The sequence below is a fragment of the Sander vitreus genome, chromosome 11, assembly GCF_031162955.1.
Source record: "Sander vitreus isolate 19-12246 chromosome 11, sanVit1, whole genome shotgun sequence".
Lineage (NCBI taxonomy): Eukaryota > Metazoa > Chordata > Actinopteri > Perciformes > Percidae > Sander > Sander vitreus.
In genome coordinates this window covers 21,295,890-21,317,789 of record NC_135865.1, presented here as the reverse complement: position 1 = coordinate 21,317,789, position 21,900 = coordinate 21,295,890, and the positions used below count along the sequence as shown (strand labels likewise).

Sequence of the window (21,900 nt, the reverse complement as noted above, 5' to 3'; positions counted from 1 at the left end):
TATCATTCCCAAGCCATAAACCATGAGGTTAGACCCAGTGCTTACTTGAACTCATTATAAGGGACTATTGTACACTTTTCAATCAATTACTATGATGTAATGCTAAAAAAGTATACTGTTTGTACTATAGATCACCTGAATGTACATAAAAGGTTCCATCACCAATCAAGAATTGTATGTTCATTTTGTTTTTGTTGTCATCATTGAGAATAAATAAAACCATAATAATCTTAATGATTAGGGTTGTCGGATCAGGGCAACAGTCTCCATGTTTATGTCGTGAGATTTGTGGAAGTTTTAAGTTACAGTAGGTATTTGTCATTGTACTAGGTTGTATTCTTTTTTACCTTTAGACTCCTGAAACCGAAACCTCAACAATGCATTGCAGGTTTTTTTTTTTTTTATTATTTTCTTGTTCTTGAAAATACCTTTACAGCCACTAAAGCCTGCTATTGTATGATAAGCTACAAATGTAGAGAGGTGTCTCAAAATCCATTAAGAATTAATAATACCCAAACCATTCTGGTTAATGAAAAAGTGTAATTTATCTGAAAGGGCTCAGAGTCATCTTTGAAATGCAAGATGTCACTGAGCTGGTATAAATGCAGGCTTTAATGGATACATTGACAGTGCTACGGCATTGCTCTTGACTGCAGAAAATGATGTGAATACCTTTGCTTGTCATTGTTGTGAAACTATTAATAGATCTGTAATTATGGTAGGCAAATTGTTGATTTTTTTCCTCTGTGGTATTTGAAATGCTCAGCACAATGAGGAGATGAATTAGGACTAATAAACAGGTCTCATGACTCTGTCTCTAATTGGAGGATCATTATATCTCTTCCAGAGAGATGCCCACAGCTAAAGCCTTTAACAGCACTATTTCAAACAGGACACAAAGGCCTTAATGAATACTCCTGTGACTTCACACCATCTCTCACAAAGGGAAGCACATATTCTGTTTTTATCTTACACATAGTTTCCTGTAATTGTTGGATTGAGGTGGAAGATCAATCCCGCTTCCCTTGGAAATCACAACAATTATACCGAGGTTGTATTTAGGTTAAAGAGCTAACAGATCATTTGAAGATGTGTTTGCAACTTAAGATGGCAATGGCATCATCCCATATTAACTTTAGAGTAAACTTGGTGTGTGTGTGTGTGTGTGTGTGTGTGTGTGTGTGTGTGTGTGTGTGTGTGTGTGTGTGTGTGTGTGTGTGTGTGTGTGTGTGTGTGTGTGTGTGTGCGTGTGTGTATAAGTAGGGGTTGCTGAATAAAAATTAAACAAATCTGATATTGCTAGGATCTATTTTCAAATGTTTTTCAGTGCCCTTACATGCATACTTATGTGTTACCATTACAACACAATAATGGAAAGAAGGAGAGCAAATGAAATGCATTCTCAACAAATGTGTTGAAATCTCTGGGTGCCATTTGCTCTCATCAGTGTGGCTGATAGCGTCATTAGAGAGCTGCTCTGGTGCGGCTCTGGGGTCTCTCTCCTGTAAATGGCCCTGTTGGATGGGTGAACAGCCTTCACATGGCTCCGTGGCCTCAGAGCACTCCACTAAAGCTAATAGGTCATAGCTGCAGAGATGGGTGACAAAAGCATGAGTGTTAACAATGGATAATGTGTGAATGGATTGCAGTTATCTGGTGCTTTCTCTGTCTCTCGATTCAAAGTGTTTGACATTGCATCGAGTGAATTTCAAGTGTAAATCACATTGTTTTTTTTCTCTGACTGCAGAGACGGCAAGGTTTGGGAATTTTTACATTACACGTATGACCTCCATGCTAATGGAGGAGCCTCTTTTTTATCTATTAGTGACTGACGTGATCACCCTTGGACAGCAGGAAAAGCAAAAGTGCTGAAATCGTCTAAATGATGAGCTCAAGGATCTGTGGGTTTTTGCATATCACACCTCCTCTATGGCTTTAAGAAAAAGGGTGAAAGAGGTCAGCTCAATATGCATATAATTTGGGGTTACAGTGGAAGTTTGGGTTTTAAGCTTCTTGATGAAAACCAGCTATGAATAAATGTAATCTTTTCTCTCACATTTGGTCATTTGCTGAGGGCTAGGAAAAAAGTCTCTGTATGCGCTTTCACTATTAATATTCCTTATTACTGTTCCTTGAGGTTCATTGTCCCTCTGAAACACCCTAAATGATTGAACAATGTCACTGATTTCCGATATTTATTTACAGAAGTAACGCTATTAGTGATTTGCGTTTTCTAACCTGCAATATTGTTACTGTCATGTTTTAATGCCCTCGGTTTGTCATGGATGAATGAATGGGAAAAGTTTAGGCCACACTGGAGAGGAACTTATTTGTTGAGCAAGGGAAAATACAACGAGACGAGGGCAGACTGTCAAAGGACTGAATGCTATTCATCTGCTAACCTGTTCAAGGTGTGCCTGGTTGATGTCCTCCTCCTTTGGTGGGGAACATATGTCCACAGCAGCTGTGCCACCGTGAATAGGCAGTGATTGTGTGCTAGCTAACTGCATTCCTGGGAGCCAGGCCAAGTCTGAGTGGAGTGAGCTGTCCCATTTTTGATACGAGCGTCTCCTACATTCCACTTGATTTACATGTCTCTTTTTCCACACACTACACTAGTGGCCATTCACTCTGGCCAAAATAGCACCTGACTTAGGAGATAAAAAAAAAAGTCTGATCAAAGATGCTGAAGAGGTGATCCTGAGACATATTTCAGACAAAGTACTATAAGGCATGTGACTAGAACAGGTGTGTTAGTGTATCTTCCCAGTGACACAGTTTGCAAGAGCTACATCGCACGTTCTAGTGGTACAGTGTGACTCTTCTTCTTCTAATGATTTATGATAGAAGTTTGATACATGCTAGGTTGTCCAGTCAGGGAAGACTATTTCTGTTTGGCATAAGTGAAAGCAGAAGATAGAAACGGCTGTATTTTTCACAAAGTTTGTGGAGGTTACACTAATATGTGACCATTACTGTAGCTATGAAATTTTACATGCACTTTAATAATTGCATGAAAATAATCCGAGTTAGGCGGTGTTGAGTACTTCATCCTTGGATGCAGTTTTATAAATATGGCGTTCATCATCTCTACAATAAACTCAAACACCTGCTATTGTTATCAGACACTCGCGCAGGAAACCATGGGCCTGTAAAGGCAATCTAAATCTAAACATTAAGAGGCAGTTGCAAAATGGAAATCAAATTTTTGTGTGGGCTGATGTCTGATGACAAACAAACAATAGACATCTGCAATATTTCTCTGTCCTGTCACAGGCCTCCATCCCATGAGGAACAGGGTCAACAGAAGAGCTCTGAATGGGATGGTGATCCCAAAATAACAATCCCAAGCACCAACAACCTCCCCCCTTCTCTCTTAAACAACACAATCACGCAATCAAAGCCCGACTGCCTTTCCCTCATTGTTTAATTTCTGCTGGCTATCTTAGATATCTCTGCGGCTGTTCTTATCTTTGACCTTCAGCTTGTTGCTTTGTTGTCTCCCCCCCCCCTCCACCCACCTACCCCACCTACCCCACGCCAGTGTGCTGCGACCTTCAGAGGGGTGTCATTACTCCCTGACCCATTTGACGATCCCCTCATGTGGAATGTGCATATGCCGAATCGCTGCAGATCTGCACAGTATGGGGTGAGGTGAAGTACTTACAGAAATATGACTTGACACGCTTTATCAAATGGGGAAAGATGAAGACGAAACAGCTGCTGGTGCTGTCGTAAGCAATCTGGCCGTGATTGAATAAAAGTGTCAGGAAAAGGGCCGCTTGATGGTCTTTTGTTCTCCCCCATCCAGCTTGATGTTAGTTTGAGCTGTCAGGAGGGAATCACAGCTGGGTGATTTATCAATACTTGGAGTGACCTTGCAGCCACACTGCTCTGCGTGTGTGTGTGTGTGTGTGTGTGTGTGTGTGTGTGTGTGTGTGTGTGTGTGTGTGTGTGAGAGAGTTTGTGTGTGTTTGTGCACACGCTCGCATCTGTGTGTGGCTCTCGTGGATTAGAAAGACACAAAGTGGAATATTTTCAAAATAGTTGGCACACATTGACAAAGACTTGGCTTGACTTGGAACAAAATTCGGTCTTCTCTTAGACACAGTAAGTGGATTGTTCTGCCAACACGATAAGGGTATTTTTTTCAACATCAGAGCCCTCAAAGTACCACCAGCAAATGTTTGGGAGAAGTGTGTCTCTTTTAACTAACACTTCTTTTGAACAGGTTTTTCCCCTAAATCTCTTTACTATTTTTTCCTTAGCTGTCCACACCGACTCTTCACCTCAGTACTTTCTTTGAGATGTACTTGGACAGCCTGTTTTCACAGCAGCCATTGACTGTCTCTGTTGTGATTAAGCAGATGTTTTATTGCAGACTGCAACAGTCATTACTGCCATAAACCCATCTGTGGAATTGCTTTTTATGCAAATTTACAAAGCATCTGCATAAATAAAGTTCTAATTAATACCTTTCTGCAAACCTCTGCGCTCTTTGATTCCTAAGTGTTCTTAATTGTGTACAAGCAGATAGAAAGTACAAATCAATGCTCACAATATGAGAGGGTTTGTTCTCCATGTACACATGTACGCCATCTAATTTATTTTTTAGTACTCTTTAACTGTGACTATATAACAAATAAATGTTGTTTGGCAATATTTACACATTTATAGATTTTTGAAAGCACACTGCTCAGCCTTTATTTAAAGATGTACAGTATATTTATACATAATTAAATTTTGACAACCCAACATGGTTAATTATCGACAGTTCTTTGATTAAGAATGAGCTTAAAGCAATTTCAATCAAGGATAACATTTCGGTAAAGTTGCAGTGAGTAGCATTTTTAGCTCCCGTTGTCGGTTACAAGGGAAATAAAAGAAAGTCTGCTGCTACCGGTTGATTGGGAACTACTGAAGAGTAAAGTTTCCCTGAGAACATTAAGGCTGCTTTATAGATCCCTTTGTTGTGAGGGTGCCAATGGAAGCTCATTAATTTCCCCAGGTTTTTAATGGGGAGTGTTGAACATGTGGCAAGAGTTGTCTTGGTGGGACCCTTATGAGTTGCACCTCTGCTGTTGAAGCGATGCCATGCTTTTTAATTGTAAAGATGTCCCTGGGCTAAGTAATCGTGCACATTTTATTGTTTAATGAATTGTACAAGCATCTTTCATTCAAGCAGTCTGATTGATTATTTATTTATTTTAATTCTAATTTCACTTTATATGCAATTTTTGTCAGTTGTTTTTTTCCACTGATTCCTCTTTTGTAACTGCGAAATAATTTACTTTCCCCTATGCTCATGATCTCTGCAAAGTATACCTAAACCCAACTTAGCGTAGCTTTGGAGTGGATGTTCTTGTTTACCAAATACAGTATAATGTAAAAGCTAAAAGACATTTCTAGTGAACTTGAACTTCCATTACCTTTGAAATCAGAAGAAGAAAAGACATTTTGTGAATAAAGAAAGACTTTGTTTAATGATTAAAGGAGGCATCTGAGACACGAGTGAGGAGGAGGGGCTGCAGTCAGTGAGGTCAGGGTAAAATGAAGAATGGCTTCAAAAAGTGTTGTGATGAAGGCAGGGTTTTCTGCGTTTAACTTTTATTTTGTAGGGATTAAGGAACAACACTGTTTCCAAAGTGAATGGATAGTTAATGTCACTTTCAAGTGTTAAACAACAGATCATTTGACGTTGCTTCACTAGGTGGCAGTGTCACTTTTCAAACGAATCAGCACTTGACTTGCACTGTGTTATACAATACGTGGTTAACTACTGTATGTGATTGGGCAGTGGACTACTGTGCTTGGTTTATTTGTGTGGAGAAAACAACCACACATTTCAAATTAAAACTAAATATCACATTATAGTTATGGTTACGGCTATGTACTGTATGTAGAAGTTGGTACCATTCACTTAACTTGGTGAAAGCCCTCTGATAAAAAAAGTGCAAACACTCTGATAGAGTAGAGTCTGCTGTCATCAACATTGCAATGCAGAGCCAGGATTTCTTATACAGCACAACATACAAACACAGGTTATGCTACTCTGTCTCTCTCTCATCAGCTTGTGAGATCTAGCAACTTTTAGCATAATGAATTTAGCAGGGATGCATTCTCTACACAGTCCATCAGGCCTGCCATCTAGGAGATTAAATTATGTCTGTAAGCATTAAAGCTTTGATGCTGTATTTGGGCGGCATGCATGCATCCATTTGCAAAATTCTATATAACAAAATTAAAAACATGGACACCTATGGAAAATGGCTTGGCACTAGCACTTAAACCCAACCTCTCCAAACAGTCTGCTGACTAATGCATTTCTAATCATTTCTGTGATCAATGTTAGCTACTATGCAATAAGATTAATCAGCCATATGCAAAGCTAGGATCACCTTGAACAAGAGAAGAAGAAAGAAAAAAAGGGAGATAAAAGGACTGAAAGAAAGTATCTTAGCTATTATCTATGATAAGCACACTGTACAGAAATAAAGCACACCTGCATTATTCACGTTTTTTTTTCATGCCGTTGGTTTTGTATGTGTTTGTGCGGCATTACACCATTGTGCTCCCCTCAGCTGTGCTTTGGCATCTGTGCGTGGCCATCTCACTGCTGAATAGCTGCCTGATTATTCCAAATCTAAGGGAATATTCAAACAAGGCCGATAATGCATTCTTCCATATGATTCTCCAGAGCTGGGACAGCTGTTCAGCAGCTTTCAATGTCATGTTCAGAAAGGGACAGATTTCTCTGCTCAATTAATAGGCCCCATTAAAAATCAGGGGGAAGTTTGACAAATGAAGCAGAGATTCAGTTTGTCTTAGACAGAAAGCTTCAAAATAAACCATGTTCTATTGCTGATAAATGGCTACAATTTAACAAAAATGATTCAGAAATTATTGTTGAACTTCATAATCAATTTCCGCACAGGATTTCGATGTCCATGTAGGCAAACTTGGCCGATGTATTGAAATTTGCTTCTGTAAGCACACAAAGCCTGCACTATATGAGGAGTGCCGTTTACATTTCTAGACAATAACTGTCAGTAACTTTGTCATGAATGCAGTTGTCCAAATCAAACAGATTATAACCAGGTCAATTTCACAAACCTGTTCAACAAAATGATAAAACTCTAATGACAAGAATTTGTCAGCTGTATCAGACAGGAGGAATTACTGGAGATCAGTGTGTCTTTGTTCACTTCACTTTGGCCTCAGAGTGATCTGAGAATGCAGTGGCGCTGCTATGCCGGTGCCTTGTAAAGTTTCAACTGGCAGATGAATTCTTTCAGTCTGGCTTTCCCCGTCTTTTTCTCTCTCTCTCTCTCTCTCTCTCTCTCTCTCTCTCTCTCTCTTCTCTCTCGCTCTCTCTCTCCAGAACAACGAGGGGGTTGTCTATCCAAGGGCACACCTGTAAGGTGCAGACCCTCGACAGGCTTACCTCAGTGGCCTCTCCTGCTGTACTCAAAAGGCAATTATTTCTCCCAGAAGATAGAGCACTGTCAACTTCAAACAGAGGACATTCTTTAGGCAGATTAGACTAAAATTATGTTTTATTATTTGGCCCTGAAGAATGAATCGGACTCTATTTGGTCGCCTTTGTGGTGAAATCCAAGACAGTTTAAATGGCAGAGGTATGTTTGGAGTCAGGGTAATACTCTGGTGTCTTTATGAAAGGGCAGCAGAGAGGATCAGATTAGAAGCTGAACAGCGAGAGTCTTTCAGTGTGGCTGTGCTATCATCTCTGCCTTCTTGTCCGTGCCTGTAGAGAGGTTAAATTAAATGGCTGTAATAAATGTTTTGGTCTTGCTGATGTGGTATGGCTGGCTATCAAACGAAAACACTGTGGAGAAACGGCATGGTGGAAGATCAGAGAGAGAAACAAATGGAGGGTGGGAGAACTATGTCAGCACATTACCAACATTAGAAACTGACTTGTTTTCACTTAAACCTCAATTATAATGGTGGCTCCAGAAACAATTATATTGATGAATGCTTTCTAAGTTACTGTAATTAAATTATTCCATTTAATTATATTGAATTTCTCCCCAGAGGACGGCATTAGCCTCATCTGCTGTTTTACAAACAGGAGTGCTCTAATGTTGTGTGCTATGGAAATGATTACTAATGCCTAATGAAACTGTGTCAGATCAGATAAATGCCGTAAAGAGTCAACAAGGCAAGCTTGTAACACAGCCAAACTTGAGACAAAATAATAAAGCCAAAGAAGAAATTATTGATTGTTTTGTTTTTTCAAGGGCAGGCTTTGTAAAGCTGACATCAAATAAATGATACTTCTGAGTGCCTACTTGAGGTTTTAAAGAGAATATAGAAACAAATGTGTATTCAGCAAGTTTTTTAAAAAGAATAGTGCTTGTGCCATGCATATGTTAACATTTTAAATTACAACGAAAATAATCAGTGTTTTAAAATAAATTTGTATGTGATCAAAACATCAAAAACACATAAAGACAAAAACTATCTTATTTAGAAACATCTTAATCGCACTAAGTGAAAGTGTCAATTAATTGCATTAAAAAAGCATCCTGTTGCTGTTTCCACTCACTGGCTATAGAAGCTAATTATACACAATATAAAACTGGAATGCATTAACAGTGTTAATTTGATGGTTCAGCGGTACAAAGCTACAGTACATAAATGCAAAAATGAAGTTCCACTGCAGCTGACCATTGCCCTCTGGTGGGAGTGCCAAGCACCTGCTTGAAGATAGACTATATATAGAGCATACTATTTGTTTGTATTTCTTGTGTTACACTGGATGCCAGAGCATTTAAGATTATTTACAGAGAAACAGAGATGACATAGCTGCACACAAATATGCACACTATTAGTCATTGCATTTATTTCACAAACAAAACACCCAATAATTTGACCTGCTCATCGAAAGTTATTCTACCCTTTCAAAATAAAAATAAAAGCACACTGTGCTTACAGTAGCAATGTGCTGCATAGTTTATTGTCCTATCCCCTCTTGGCTTGGCCATATTAGTCCATGTGAGAGGAGAGAGGAGTTGTGATGCTGTAAGCACATACCGTGCATTCTCTCTCCTCCGCTGTGCAGTTGTTGGGCATATTGTGAGGTTTTAATACGGGGGATATGGAGGAGGGCTCGGCTCACATTCGCTGTGCAGGAAGAGCCACGGCCAAGAATGACAGTTGCTCCTCTTGGAGCTGAGACATCCATGGATTTAAATTGCACTCTGAAAGGTCAGCACATGACATGCAATCAATCAGCCCCTAATTGGATGATCAGCAGTCATTTGAATATGTCTCAGTTTTTTTGACTGCATCGTGTAAAATATGAATATGTGAGCACTTTCTTGGTGAACGCTCATTTGGATAACATTAGTGCTTTGAAGAATTTCTATTGTGTGGCATCTGAAAAATATCATCACATAGTCAAAAACAATTAGTAGAAGTAGAAACACAATATCTAATAATAGTGATAATGTAAATGCATTTATAATGCATGTTTCCAAAACATTACAAAGTCCTTTGCAGCAAACCAAGGATTAACAGAAGAAAAAAAAAAAAAAAGAAAAGAAAATAAGAATTTAAATTATAGGAAGTAAAATGATATCATGATTAAAACAAATATAACAAATTACAGTGAGTTAGGAGAAGGCCATGAGATAAAAATTAGTTTTGAGGAGGGGTTTTATAAGAAGACTTTGATCCTCAGTCATGAAGTTTCACAGCTGAGAGGCCTGGACAGCAAAGACCTGTCAGGTTTTTTTTTTTTTAAGATTATCTTTTGGGTATTTCCACCTTTAATCACAGGAAAGCAATGAAAGGGGGAGAGAGAGGGCGAAGGCATGTAGGAAATCGTCCCAGGTTGGACTCGAACCCTGGACCTTCTGCGTCAAGGCACGAACCTCTGTATATGTGCGCCTGCTCTACCGACTGAGCTGACCTGGCCACGACCTGGCACCTTTCATTCCCAACTAGCAGTGGATGAATATGACTTTTGTGATAAAAAATGTAATTTCATATGACACATACACACACACATATACATCAACAGTTTTTTTCAACCCTGTGATCCTGTCTAACCTCAGAGATTCTCACATTTAAAACCTGTTCAGTCAAGCCTACAGTGGGTGCAGTTACAACATTTCAATAAAAGGACAAAAACTGCCTAAAGGAAAACATGGATGGGAGTGGCAGTAAATGTCACATTAAAAAAATTGAAGAATAAAATGCTGCTTAGCCTTACATCCGTGCCAATATTGTTGCATACCTGTGTTTCCAGTTCCAGCATGTTGCACTGACACAATCGTCGGCATAGGGTAGTACTTCATACACCTGTGTGGGAAAAAAACACAACCCTGACAAGTGAGTTCTGTTTCGTTAAGCTGAGGTATAAAGCTGCTGTCACTGTGATCTTAAGACGGCTGGAGGTTGGATTACCGAATGTTTTTCATTGCTGAGCCAGCTATCTAGAGTATATATCCAAGAATGTAGAACAATAAAAAAAAAAGGCAGATGAACACATCATACCTCAAAATTCAAACAAGGTCACGACAAAAGGTATGTAAAGAGTAAAAAGATGTACATAATGAATGCAGCATTTGCAGTTTAGTTTGGTTTAACATAGTGAAAAGTTAAGAGGACTACATGCAGCTTTGGTACAGATCATCATTGCTTCATTTAAGTGTGACACACCATGTATTTGAGTGAAATGCTGAGCTATTTTGACGGAAACATCCCCGGCCAGTATGTGTGCAGGCTTCACTGCTGGCTCAGGAATGTTGGCATCAAGTATGCAGTCCTGACAGACAGCTGCACTGCAGTGGCGTTTTTAACATGCCAGACCAGGACCCAAGCGTGCTGGAGGCTCTAAAGAAAATCAAAAAACTGCATCCAAAAATGAGCGGAAAATTGTACTGTACTAACTTGATTCACTGTGGTGGCAGCTGAGAAGCGGATAAAATCATCCTTTTGAATGTGTCAATAGAGGTCTAAAAAGGTCAAACATGACTGAATCAACCTTTTGTATTAAAATGTGAACAAATCTGCATTTAATTCAAGTATTATTTTTCCAACCCTACATGTCTTTGGCTCTCAAACAATAGGCTATGAGTCATGTGAAAGTTAATGAAGCCACTCAGCCTGTTTCGCATGATCCTGAGGACACTGCTGCTCTGATTAAACCAATTATCACTTTATTCTGAAGTCTGCGAATACGCTGCTCCTTTATGGATACAAACACTTGACACTTCCTCAATTGCCTCTTTACCCCTAAGTGTTTAGTGTTATTTCTACCTTCAGTCATTTCAGCTCATCACACAACCACAACATTCATTACACATTACGTGTTTCTCGATCGCCTCGTTGTCCTGTTTATTTTCTACATGTTCAGCCCCGCCCTGCAGACGCGCTATCACGCAGTTGCGTAATTTGACAAGCAAAAAATAGGGAGAATGAACGTTTGACAGCTGGCTCTCTTGCTCGTACAGATTGTTTCGAAACAAAACAATACCTATGCTTAATTTATTTGTGAACGATTTCGGATAGTTAGACTGTACCTCTGCTTTTATGGCCGCTGCCGTGAGGAATAATGTTTGGGTTGCTCCGGGGCAGGACGCGCAGTTTCTTCATACAACCACCGCGCCACTGACAGCCGACGGTCTGAGAGGTGAAGATCATGGACAAGTGCTCTGTAACACGAGGGATGCCATCCCGGGAACTTTCTCTTTTCATGATTATAATTTGGTAGGGGATTGCATTTTTTTTTCTTCTTCTTGCATCTGCCTTAGAGCGTCACAATGGTTACTGATGCCTGCTGGATTTCACGTAAAAAGACAAATTTCACGTAAAGATGTAAGCCTTAATATTGGAGGCAGGCCTGTGTGTTTGTGTGTTGTAATATGCACAGCTATAGTGCCCCAGCACGTGACGGAAAATTCGCTTTGAATGTGGTATTGATGCTGACATTCAGCAGGGCATGGCTGGGATGTGAAACGTTGCACCCGCTCCCGAAACTTGTGAGGAAGAGATGCATAGCGCTGCAGAGCAACTGGATGTTCTAATTTCAGCCATGTATTTCCAAACAGCTTAGGCTGGAGCGTTTCAGAAGGGCGTCTGCTGCTTGTAAAAGGGGGGGGGGGGTTGATGTGACAGTGTGTACACAAGTACAGGCCCCAAATGCATCCCCCCACATTTATTCACACCAGTTAGTTTTGTTATTGTGTAAGTTTTATGGTGCTTCAGCATCAGTGGAGAATAGTGGGTAGTTCTGGTTTTGCATTAAGCTGGTCTTTTTTGGGTATTGCAATCATTATTTTTTATAAGAAGAAAAACACTGCTGAGGCGTTCAGGGTCCATCCTACTGCTTATATCAAGTGTTAAAGGAAACTATCTTATACATTAGCAACATGTGAGAGCCTGAATACATTCGATGACACCATTTCATTTGGATTAAGACAACTTTACACATTTTCTTCTCTTCTGTTTTCCAGGGTAAATCTGACATGGACTACCTGTCTCCGCACCAACAGGAAATAGTGAATTCCAAAATGTTGTGCAGGGACAGCACTCTGATGCCAGAGCCGCCTTTCAGTGAGGACTTTGCCTCCCCGTACAGCGCCAACATGAGCCTGCTCCTTCCTGATGTCCCATACCTGCACCCTGGTCTGTGCAGGACTATGAGACCGATCAAAACGGAGCCGTCCCACTCTCTGATGCACCCCAGCTGTCAGGGCAACAACGGAGGGCCACTAACACTCCCAGAATACACAGGTGTTTTTAGTGCAGCTGACACAGCTAGTGGTACATTTTTCATCAAACAGGAAGTGCCAGATTTCCAGGATGTACCCCTGTTTCAACTTTTGAACTCTGATTTGGAGCAGCTCGTTCATGGGTCACAGCTGAACTCCATCCCCATGGCCCCATTAAGTCTTCCTATTGGGAACGTCCATGTAGGCCCAGTGCAGAATTCTGCTAAACCCACAAGCAGTCCTCAGAATGAATGTTTTCCATTTAATCGACACTTAGGCCATCAGCAGAGACCAACCTATTTGCCGCCCTCTCCGCCAAACTCTGATCCCCCAAGTCCAGACAGGGGGAAGGAGCTTCTTCACAATCTGTCCCCACCTCCCTCCTACGAAGCCAGCATCGCCTCCAAGTTAACTTTTCAGACCCATAATCCCATTGATGCAGGACAGACTTCTAGTGTAGCTCCAATCCAGTGCCCAGACCAGAATTCCAATCGTGGATTAGTCCAAAGTCCAGGTCCTGCGCCAGTCCAGCGTTCAAGCCTAACACCAGGTCAGATGACGCCAGGTGTTGGCCCACTGTCCCCAGTGTTGGCCCAGTCGGCTTCAGTTAGGTACAACAGAAGGAATAATCCTGATCTGGAGAGACGGCGGATTCACCACTGTGATGTTCCAGGTAAGACTTCTGCTCAGTCTGCACAACAACAATAAAGTTGAATTTAGAGTTTTGCAATGCTAAAACTCAAATCCAAGTGGGAGCGCAGCTTACCGTTCTTAATGACCTTTTTTTTCCTTTAGGGTGCAGGAAAGTATACACCAAGTCTTCTCATTTAAAAGCCCATCTACGGACCCACACAGGTAAAATGTTTTGAGTTGCACTTCTTATTTTGGGGTGAAAGTGGTGATGTTGCCAGGCAGAAGAAATGTACTTGGCATGCAGATGCATTCTGTCTGCTGACAGACCTGGCCCACATCTCACTGCTGTCAAATCACATAAACCCTACAGCTCTCATAAAGGGGCCAGGGAAAAAGACAGGACACACTGTGATTTATGGCTCACAGTTAAGTTGCGTGTGTAAGGAAAAGTATCAACTTTTTCCTCATTGAAACTTACTTGTTAGTCATCTGAGATATGTAGAAATATTCCATACTTTTCTCATACTTTTCATTACTATCCTCATATTCAAATATGTGTTGTCCATCTACCGTAGCTTCATTTTGCTTGTTTTTCTATCGTCTGCTGAAGGAGAGAAGCCGTACCAGTGCTCCTGGGAGGGATGTGAGTGGCGCTTCGCCCGTTCTGATGAGCTGACTCGCCATTTCAGGAAACACACCGGGGTGAAGCCTTTCCAGTGTGGCGTGTGTAACCGCTGTTTCTCCCGCTCTGATCACCTGGCCCTGCACATGAAGAGACACCAGAGCTAGAAAACGCTCTTATGCAAATCGAGCCAACATTTTTTTATTTTTCAGTAAACATGGACAAAGAACCAGCACTTACATATCAGCAAACAAACAAATTAAAAACTGTGGATTATTTCACTCTCTCCCCAGTGGAGACATTCTTAGCAGTGCTGGCCCACAAATAATTGTTTCTTTTATTGTAAAAAGTTTAAATATTACTATTGCCTTACTTTATTTCCACACATATGCTCCAATATTGGGGGACATTTGCAAAGATGTCAGTCAAAAATCATTTACCAAATGTGATAATGAAATAATATTCAGCCTTTATTTTCATTAGATTATGTTGCACTGCAAAGTACATGAACTACTTCAAGTTCATGTACTTCAATATTTTATTTTCAAGTTTTTCATTGTACAGATCATATCAACTTGGTATCGTGTCATTTATTTAACTAACGTTAATAGCAAACGGCCATACTGTAAGTGCAGATATAGTACTGCTCTTAACTGGAAGGTCAAAGAACATGTTGTTTTAGTCAGCAGGTCAAAGGATTAATAGTGTGTGTTTAATATAGAAAGTAACAGCAGTTAGTTAAAGTTGTACGTAAATAAGTTGAGGATTTACTAAAAGACACAGTAGGAGGAATAAATATTGGGATGAGCACTGTTTGCAAGCCGTGTGGTGAGTGCAGCGCTTACAGCATAACTTTAACACTGCCAGATTTATGGGTCACTCTGCCACTGAGGATAACTCCAAACAAAATCTATATTTACTCATAACACTGAAATGAAAGGAAGATAATGGGTTTGAGATATTAATCATATTCATTTTGGCAGCATTAGGAATGTTCTATATCTATGCCCCCTATACTGTATGGTAACATATCGTCATTACAGAAGGTGTTAAATGTCTTTCAGGTAGTTGCAGAGATAAATCCAAATGGTGTATTGTTTGTTTTCTATGGACTCTGCATGATTTTATTTAATTATTGAAAAGGTCCAACGTATTATGTTGGGCTTGATTTGTCCCATGTTAATTTCAATAGTGGTAAAAGATTTGTGATCAAACAAAATGAACAACTTTTGAGTACAGTATGACATTTCAGCAGCAAATTTAGACTCGTTCATATTTCGACTTTGTTTAGGTTGCAAATTATCTGAAGGATTACCATATTACTGATGGTTTGTCTTCATAAGTGGTTACAAAGTGAGCCTGAGATTTCTTTCAGGCTTCGACTGGGCCCCTGCCAGTCTGAACATCGGTCTAAGCTTTTGGTTTCTTTGACTACTATCCGTGAGTTCCAATACCTTTTTGAAAGTGCCTTTAACTGCTTTTTTTGGACGAATGAAAAAACGAAGCTGCCCCGTTGGGACAATGTTCTTTTATCAGGTACTCTACTCTGCTTAAATGATTCTGTATGTTGGCTGCCCCTCCATATTTCCACTCTATAGCAATCTCTATTTATGACCAAGTTTCTTTATAATTAGAGTCGGGTTGAACAAATAATTTGTTAAGATGTTTATATTTTTTATCTGGTGTTTAAGGATACAATCTGGTGATTGTTGTTGTGTGTATAAAGATTTTAAACTTTTTATTTAAATTGCAGAGACTGTTTATTTTTATTTTCTGGCAAAGACTAAGAAGGATCAAATTATAGAGTATTGTTACAGTCTACACTGTCATCACTTTCTCCAGCCAAGATAGCAGCTCAGTGGAGTATGTGCCAGTGAATTATTGTAATACTTTTAAAATATATATATACACACAGATATTTTGACATGAAAGGCGTAACAATATTTTGTGTCATAGCTTCATAACATGAAGATGTAGCCTAAATTGATAAAAACGTGCTATGATGCCATGTGACCCTCAGTGCAAATAAAAGTTTTGTGTTGAATATTTATTTTTTAATGTCTTGATTTTTTTAAATACATACTTTTCTTTTCTTTTTTTTTTAAATATGTTAGGCTTTCACATTGTAGGTACTACAGTAATTGAATCTTCTGTATGGGTTCTTCTGTTTGTAACACATTCAGCATTTTATATTTTTTATTCATCCATATACCACAGCTTATTGTTAAAGGTTAACCAGGTGGCATGGATGTGGATTTGAGTTATCAGTAACAGGTTTTTCAGTGCTATTCATTTTTACTTTACAATATTTGCATACATCACGCAACGATCAACACCTTACTTTTTTTTTTTTTTTAAGTTACAGTTACATTTTGAATATGATGTGAATAGATTTATTCAAAAGTATATTCTGATTATAAATAAAGGATGAGCACTGCTAGACAACCACTTAAAAAAGAGGAAACAAGAGACAGGAACAGGCATGCATGTGAAATATTTGCAAAATTCGACAGATGTATTTTTTTGCAATTTAAGTAATAATGCATAAAAAAAATAATTGATTCCTCCTTCATATTTCCCAGAGTTCGATCATCTTTGTTGTTCCGCTTCTTTTTGGTTCTCAGTGGAACAGCAACATGCGATTTGGCTACAGTGTTTGGTAGTTATTCAGGAACACCCTTTATGTACATAACCTACAAGATGACTTCTTCTTTTGTTGTTTTAATTGGTGGAAAGTGTCCTTATATGAGTCATAGCAGAGGTGCTGACAAAAGGTGCCAAGAAAGACTGAACAAACCAGATAATTTGTCTGAACTTGTCCTGAGTATGGCGCAAGTTCCCTGTGGAGATTGTTATAGTATCACTCTTATTTACTGGTACTTATGTACTTCTCTTTGCTTGTTCAGTATACCCTACACAGTATAGGCTCTTGTGAGTGATAAATCACACGTGTGATACACTGCACATCGAAATGCAAAGAGGAGTGGGAATTGAAAGCTTGCTATTGTAATCATCTGAATCCTTTTCTGGCTGACAGAAACATCCATCCAGCTGCTGTTATAATAGAGTGCTGTACAGGATGTACTGGGCGTTTTCTTTTAGGTGCAACCTTATTCACAACATATCGTGTTAAAACATACCAGGTCTTAAAATACCACTCTCTGTTGGTACTAGATGATAAAGCAATATTATATTACAAAGAGGAACATAATGTTTTACCTGAATGTTTAAATATGTGATCAAGGATTTTCAGGTACAAAAGATGTTTTTGACTAGACTGTAAATTTATATAAGCAGGTGAATCATTGGTTGTCCAACATTTTTTCCTTCTTCTTGTACTGTTCAGATGTAGTGCACTCTGTGTACAAGCTACTGTACTGTATATCATCTAAAATGTCTTCACTAATACCAAGATTAGGTTTCTGAATGCCTGAGAATGTGAGTACAGTACTCAGATGTCTAAGTGACATCAAAACCGCATACCATCCATCTCAGTCACAGATAGCAACTAGCTCCATACCAGTGTGTTACATACAAAATGCAACTTTATTAACCTTCATGCCTCCATTCATATTAATATACATGTATATGTTTGAACTTATTTTAATTTCACAGCTCCATCCATATGAAAAATACAGAGAAAAAGGCAAAACACTGACTGGATACTTAAACAACTCTTGAAGAAAAGAAAAAGCGTAACAGAAAAAAAGGACACCTGTTCTCCAAGTTTTGAAAAATATCAGGATTAAAAATTTCTTTTACAGATGTGGAATTCCATGAGCAGAATCTCCCTTTTGAAGCAATGCTGAGCAATATCACAACTTTTTTTTTTTTTTACGGTAAGAATGAAAAGATCTGAATATATTTACACTACACTCACTTTACATAAATACAGGAACAACGATTACTGTACGCAATATCAGCAAACTTGAAACATAGGCATTGGCTTTACTACTTAAATTTTCAAAACCAGGAAATCAAAAACAGATATTACACAGAAAGTAAAATAGATACTGAACTGAAGAGAAGTGTATGATCAGTATTCATTAACAAAGGTGTCGCTCTACAGCCAGAATGCCAGACACAAGATTCCTCATTATCTTCCATGTTGAGTTCCTGTGATGAACACCACTGTATGAAACATCATTGTCACTTTTGTTCCAACTTAGAGGAAGTGACTTATTGTAAGCAAAGTAATAACGCGAGTTATAAACAGCCTGTGAAAGTGTTATGGGAGGATGCTGCATTTGACACATGACATAAGGCTCAGTGCGAAAAGAAAGTTAAACATTAAAGGTCCGACTTGCATAATGTTGTCTGTGCTTTTTTTTTTTTTTCTTCAAAATGGATGGTTTACCATTGGATATTTATTAATTTGAACAAACATGTTGAAATCCGAACTCTGCACAGTGCAGTTGATATTACAAGTTTGCAATATGAGGCACTATTCATTATTATTGCATAACTTTGACCCTGGTTACCGTAACAAAATTATGCTTTTAAAATGAGGAAAGTGATGCTGAAGGGAATTATAATACACTGTGTCCTGTGGAGACACCATATTCAAGTCTAATTGAATCTAGCAAAAACTGGTGTATTAAGGCATGCAACGTTATACACTGAATACGAGAGTACACGTGTTGTTGATATGTGCTTGATCAATGTAATTTCTTGTCCGGGTATAGCAAAATAGCAACACAGGGAATTGAGTACCTTAATATGGTCAATGTATATAAATAACTTGTTGAATATAGCAAACACTGGTTCAGCCTTGGGAATAAAAATGATTTGATCATGAACTTATTTAACCACAAACCAAAGAAAACAAACTGTTCTATAACATCACATATGATAATTTACATGATGGATACCATTTTGCCCCATTTCACTGTATATCAAATTAGATAAATTACAGTCTCTGAAAAAAGACTTTACATGTATAAATGTATTTCCTGCATCTACTAATCAAAAGCCCTATTTTTCAAATGTATATACAGGCTGTAGAACTTTGTAATAACTTTTATCTTCACTATCACATATATTACAACATTTCAAAAGATCCTTTTTACAGAAGAAAAAGATTTGTATGAAAAGATGAAGGGCCCCTCAATAATAAATTGCTCTTATACATTATATGGAGGATAAAATATGATCATGATTATTGTTTATAAATTGACATCTGAAATAAAATAATTTGAACTCATACTAATAAACAAACAAGGTGCTGATATGCTTTTGCCAAAATGATAATACAACTGGGCATAATGACATGTGCGCAAAGAATATACATAAATAATGATACATACATTACCATTCTCCGTTACATGAAATGGGTATCACATACATTGGGTGCATGTGTGGAAATGACTTCCTGGATTTGGCTACTATACTGAAAGTGAGGATGTTCAATGCAAAGTGTGCAGGTGTGTGTGTATATGTGTATGAGTGTGTGGGTGAGTGGTTTTCAAGGTGCTATCATCAAAAAGGTTGCCATTTCTTTTTACTGGCTTCAGTCCAATAAATGCATTTAGCAGCACTATCAAATAATATGGGATGGCCTGACGCTCTGAGTTTATGTGTGCAGGTCTTACACAGCATGAAGAGTATTGAAAATACTTGGAAACATATCTGTCATTATGACTATAAAAAACTTTTTAATTAAATTTCCTGATTAAGGTTAAGTGAAGTTCTCTAAGAGGTAATACATTTCTGCCAGTAACTGCATCTAAAATGTAGTCTTACTGTACTTACATAATGTATTCATGTATGTACTGTACATGTGTATGTATTGTTTTAATTCTATGTACTTTGTATGTATGCATATGTGATTCCTCAATGTTTCAGCATTATATATATATATATATATATATATATATCCAAATCTCAGGTAAATCACATCATATATCTGGTCTGAGGTGAAATATTTCAAGTGACTTTCTGTATCTGAGACAAACAAAACAAAATAAAATGATTCGGAGTAACTGAGACACATCAAAGAGGAGCCTTGTACTGGAGCTACGAACCAATCAAACAGAGGGAGTCGTGGTACAGAGTGAGGAGTTGGCCCAGTTAGAAATTTCTCCTCCTGTATTGACATCAGCAAACAGAACAACGAGAAGGCCTTCCTTCTCATCAATTTGTTCAGTATGTATTGCTCTTCTGTATTGTACATCAGGTAGCACACTATCCCTGTAACACTGCAGCTGATGTCAGTTTCAGCTTACGGTTCAAGTGCCGTTGTGCAAAACCACAACGCAAGTTCCTTTCACTGTCAAACCCAGCTGAGAAAACAGAGCTGAATAATAAAAAAACAAAAAAAAAAGCAGATCAATCGGGACAGAATAAAAAGCATGAGTCTGTAAGGTGCCTCTAAAAAATTTTTCACATACTAGAAATCTCCTCTGATTGTTTCAAAGTTCACTGTACATGAGGGGTTGTATTTTTCTGAGTCAAACATAAGCAATAAGCAGGCATTTAAAAAGAAAAAAGTAAGATTCAATAATCAAAACGTTGTCATACTGAAAGTATATTTATCCTTTAAGATTGCACTTTACTGATTGCTAATCACAGCACAAATTCCACCAAATATTTTTTAAGAAATGCTTTCAAGAGGCTCAACATAAAGAATAGCACTGATGAGATTTGGGGTTGTCCGGCCTGGTGAGTGGGTCATAAACGGTGTGTTTCTTTGCTGGTGTGAAGATGTGCTTGTCCAGTTTTTGTTTGAAATAAAGCAATGAATATCTGTATAAGCAGATGTGTAGATGAGGTTAATCCATTCAGGCTGTGGCTATTTGAGTTAATGTCATTTACCGTTTGCTGGCTGTGAGACAGGTGAAAGTCCAGCCCTCTTTGAGCTTCTATATGGGATGCCTCGGATAGAACAGCAGGCTCCAGGAGGCAAAGGAAACCATCTGTGATTAAATGCCGCCCTCTGCTGGTCACACATCAGACTCAAATGGATGCACGCCGCAATAATACTGCCTGTAACTCCAACTAGGCCCAAGTCCTTTCCTGTGATCTAGTCCAGGCCTAACTTCTTTCTGCTCACAGAGGAAATCCATTCCATTAAATGGGGTCTTTCACATTATGAGTGCTGGAAAAGCAGCCATTTTAACAATAATGAAAAGAAAGATACCAAAAAGAGACTGTTGCGATTGCATTATATATATATTTTTTTGTCCAAATAAAGAGTGCGAGTTTATCTTTAAAAATCAAAGTGAAACATTTACAAACAGTGCTGTAAAAGACAGTTCCCTATTATACTCCAAAGAATAACAATAACAGATCCTGCCGTCTATTCCTTCCAACCCAAAGAGGATCCAAAAGTGACCCTGTTTTGTGCTCCACAAGCTCTGTGCACCCCTCCATCTTCTTTCCTTATTACGGATGAGAGAGAGTGTGTGTGTGTGTGTGTGTGTGTGTGTGTGTGTGTGTGTGTGTGTGTGTGTGTGTGTGTGTGTGTGTGTGTGTGTGTGTGTGTGTGTGTGTGTGTGTCTATGTATGTGTATGTGTGTGTGTCCAGGCCAGCTGAAAAACATTCATAGGGAGATCCCGCTCCCCCGGCTGCCTGTGTTTGTGTGTCTGTTCCTTTGATCTCTCTCTCTCTCTCTCTTTCTCTCTCTCTCTCTCTCTCTCTCTCTCTCTCTTTATCTCTCTCCATCTTGTTCACACCAGCATGTGTCTCCGTCGGTGCAGGGCCAAGTGGTCAGATCTGGAGAAGCTGCGGTCACAGTCTGCACACTTGAAGGGCTTCACCCCTGTGTGTTTTCTGTAATGCCTCGTCAGCTCATCAGAGCGGGCAAACTTCCACGTGCAGCCGTCCCAGGTGCATTTGTATGGCTTTTCCCCTGCAGAGAAAGACAGAAAACACAGTGCACGGTCAGTACTGTGGACATACTT

General features: G+C 39.0%; 2 protein-coding genes across 9 annotated transcripts in view; one reads left to right on the top strand and one right to left on the bottom strand.

The window, feature by feature from the left end:
* Positions 1 to 10,335: 10,335 nt before the first annotated feature.
* klf5b (Kruppel like factor 5b) lies at positions 10,336 to 16,046 on the top strand. 2 transcript variants are annotated; one of them, XM_078262315.1, is made up of 4 exons: positions 10,336 to 10,554; positions 12,486 to 13,416; positions 13,539 to 13,598; positions 13,987 to 16,046. In XM_078262315.1, the coding sequence occupies exons 1-4, from the start codon at positions 10,510 to 10,512 to the stop codon at positions 14,163 to 14,165; spliced, it is 1,215 nt and encodes a 404-aa protein (XP_078118441.1). In that variant the 5' UTR covers positions 10,336 to 10,509; the 3' UTR covers positions 14,166 to 16,046. The 2 variants fall into 2 exon arrangements, with proteins under 2 accessions (XP_078118441.1, XP_078118440.1); XM_078262314.1 differs by lacking the exon at positions 10,336 to 10,554 and adding an exon at positions 11,410 to 11,739.
* Positions 16,047 to 17,525: 1,479 nt separating this feature from the next.
* The window catches only part of klf12b (Kruppel like factor 12b), a 44,648-nt gene continuing 40,273 nt past the window's right edge, over positions 17,526 to 21,900 (bottom strand). For all 7 annotated transcript variants that reach the window (XM_078262318.1, XM_078262320.1, XM_078262319.1 and 4 more), the window contains exon 6: positions 17,526 to 21,848. In XM_078262318.1, coding sequence (XP_078118444.1) covers positions 21,667 to 21,848 — 182 coding nt within the window. In that variant the 3' untranslated portion in view covers positions 17,526 to 21,666. The remainder of the gene's footprint in view (positions 21,849 to 21,900) is intronic.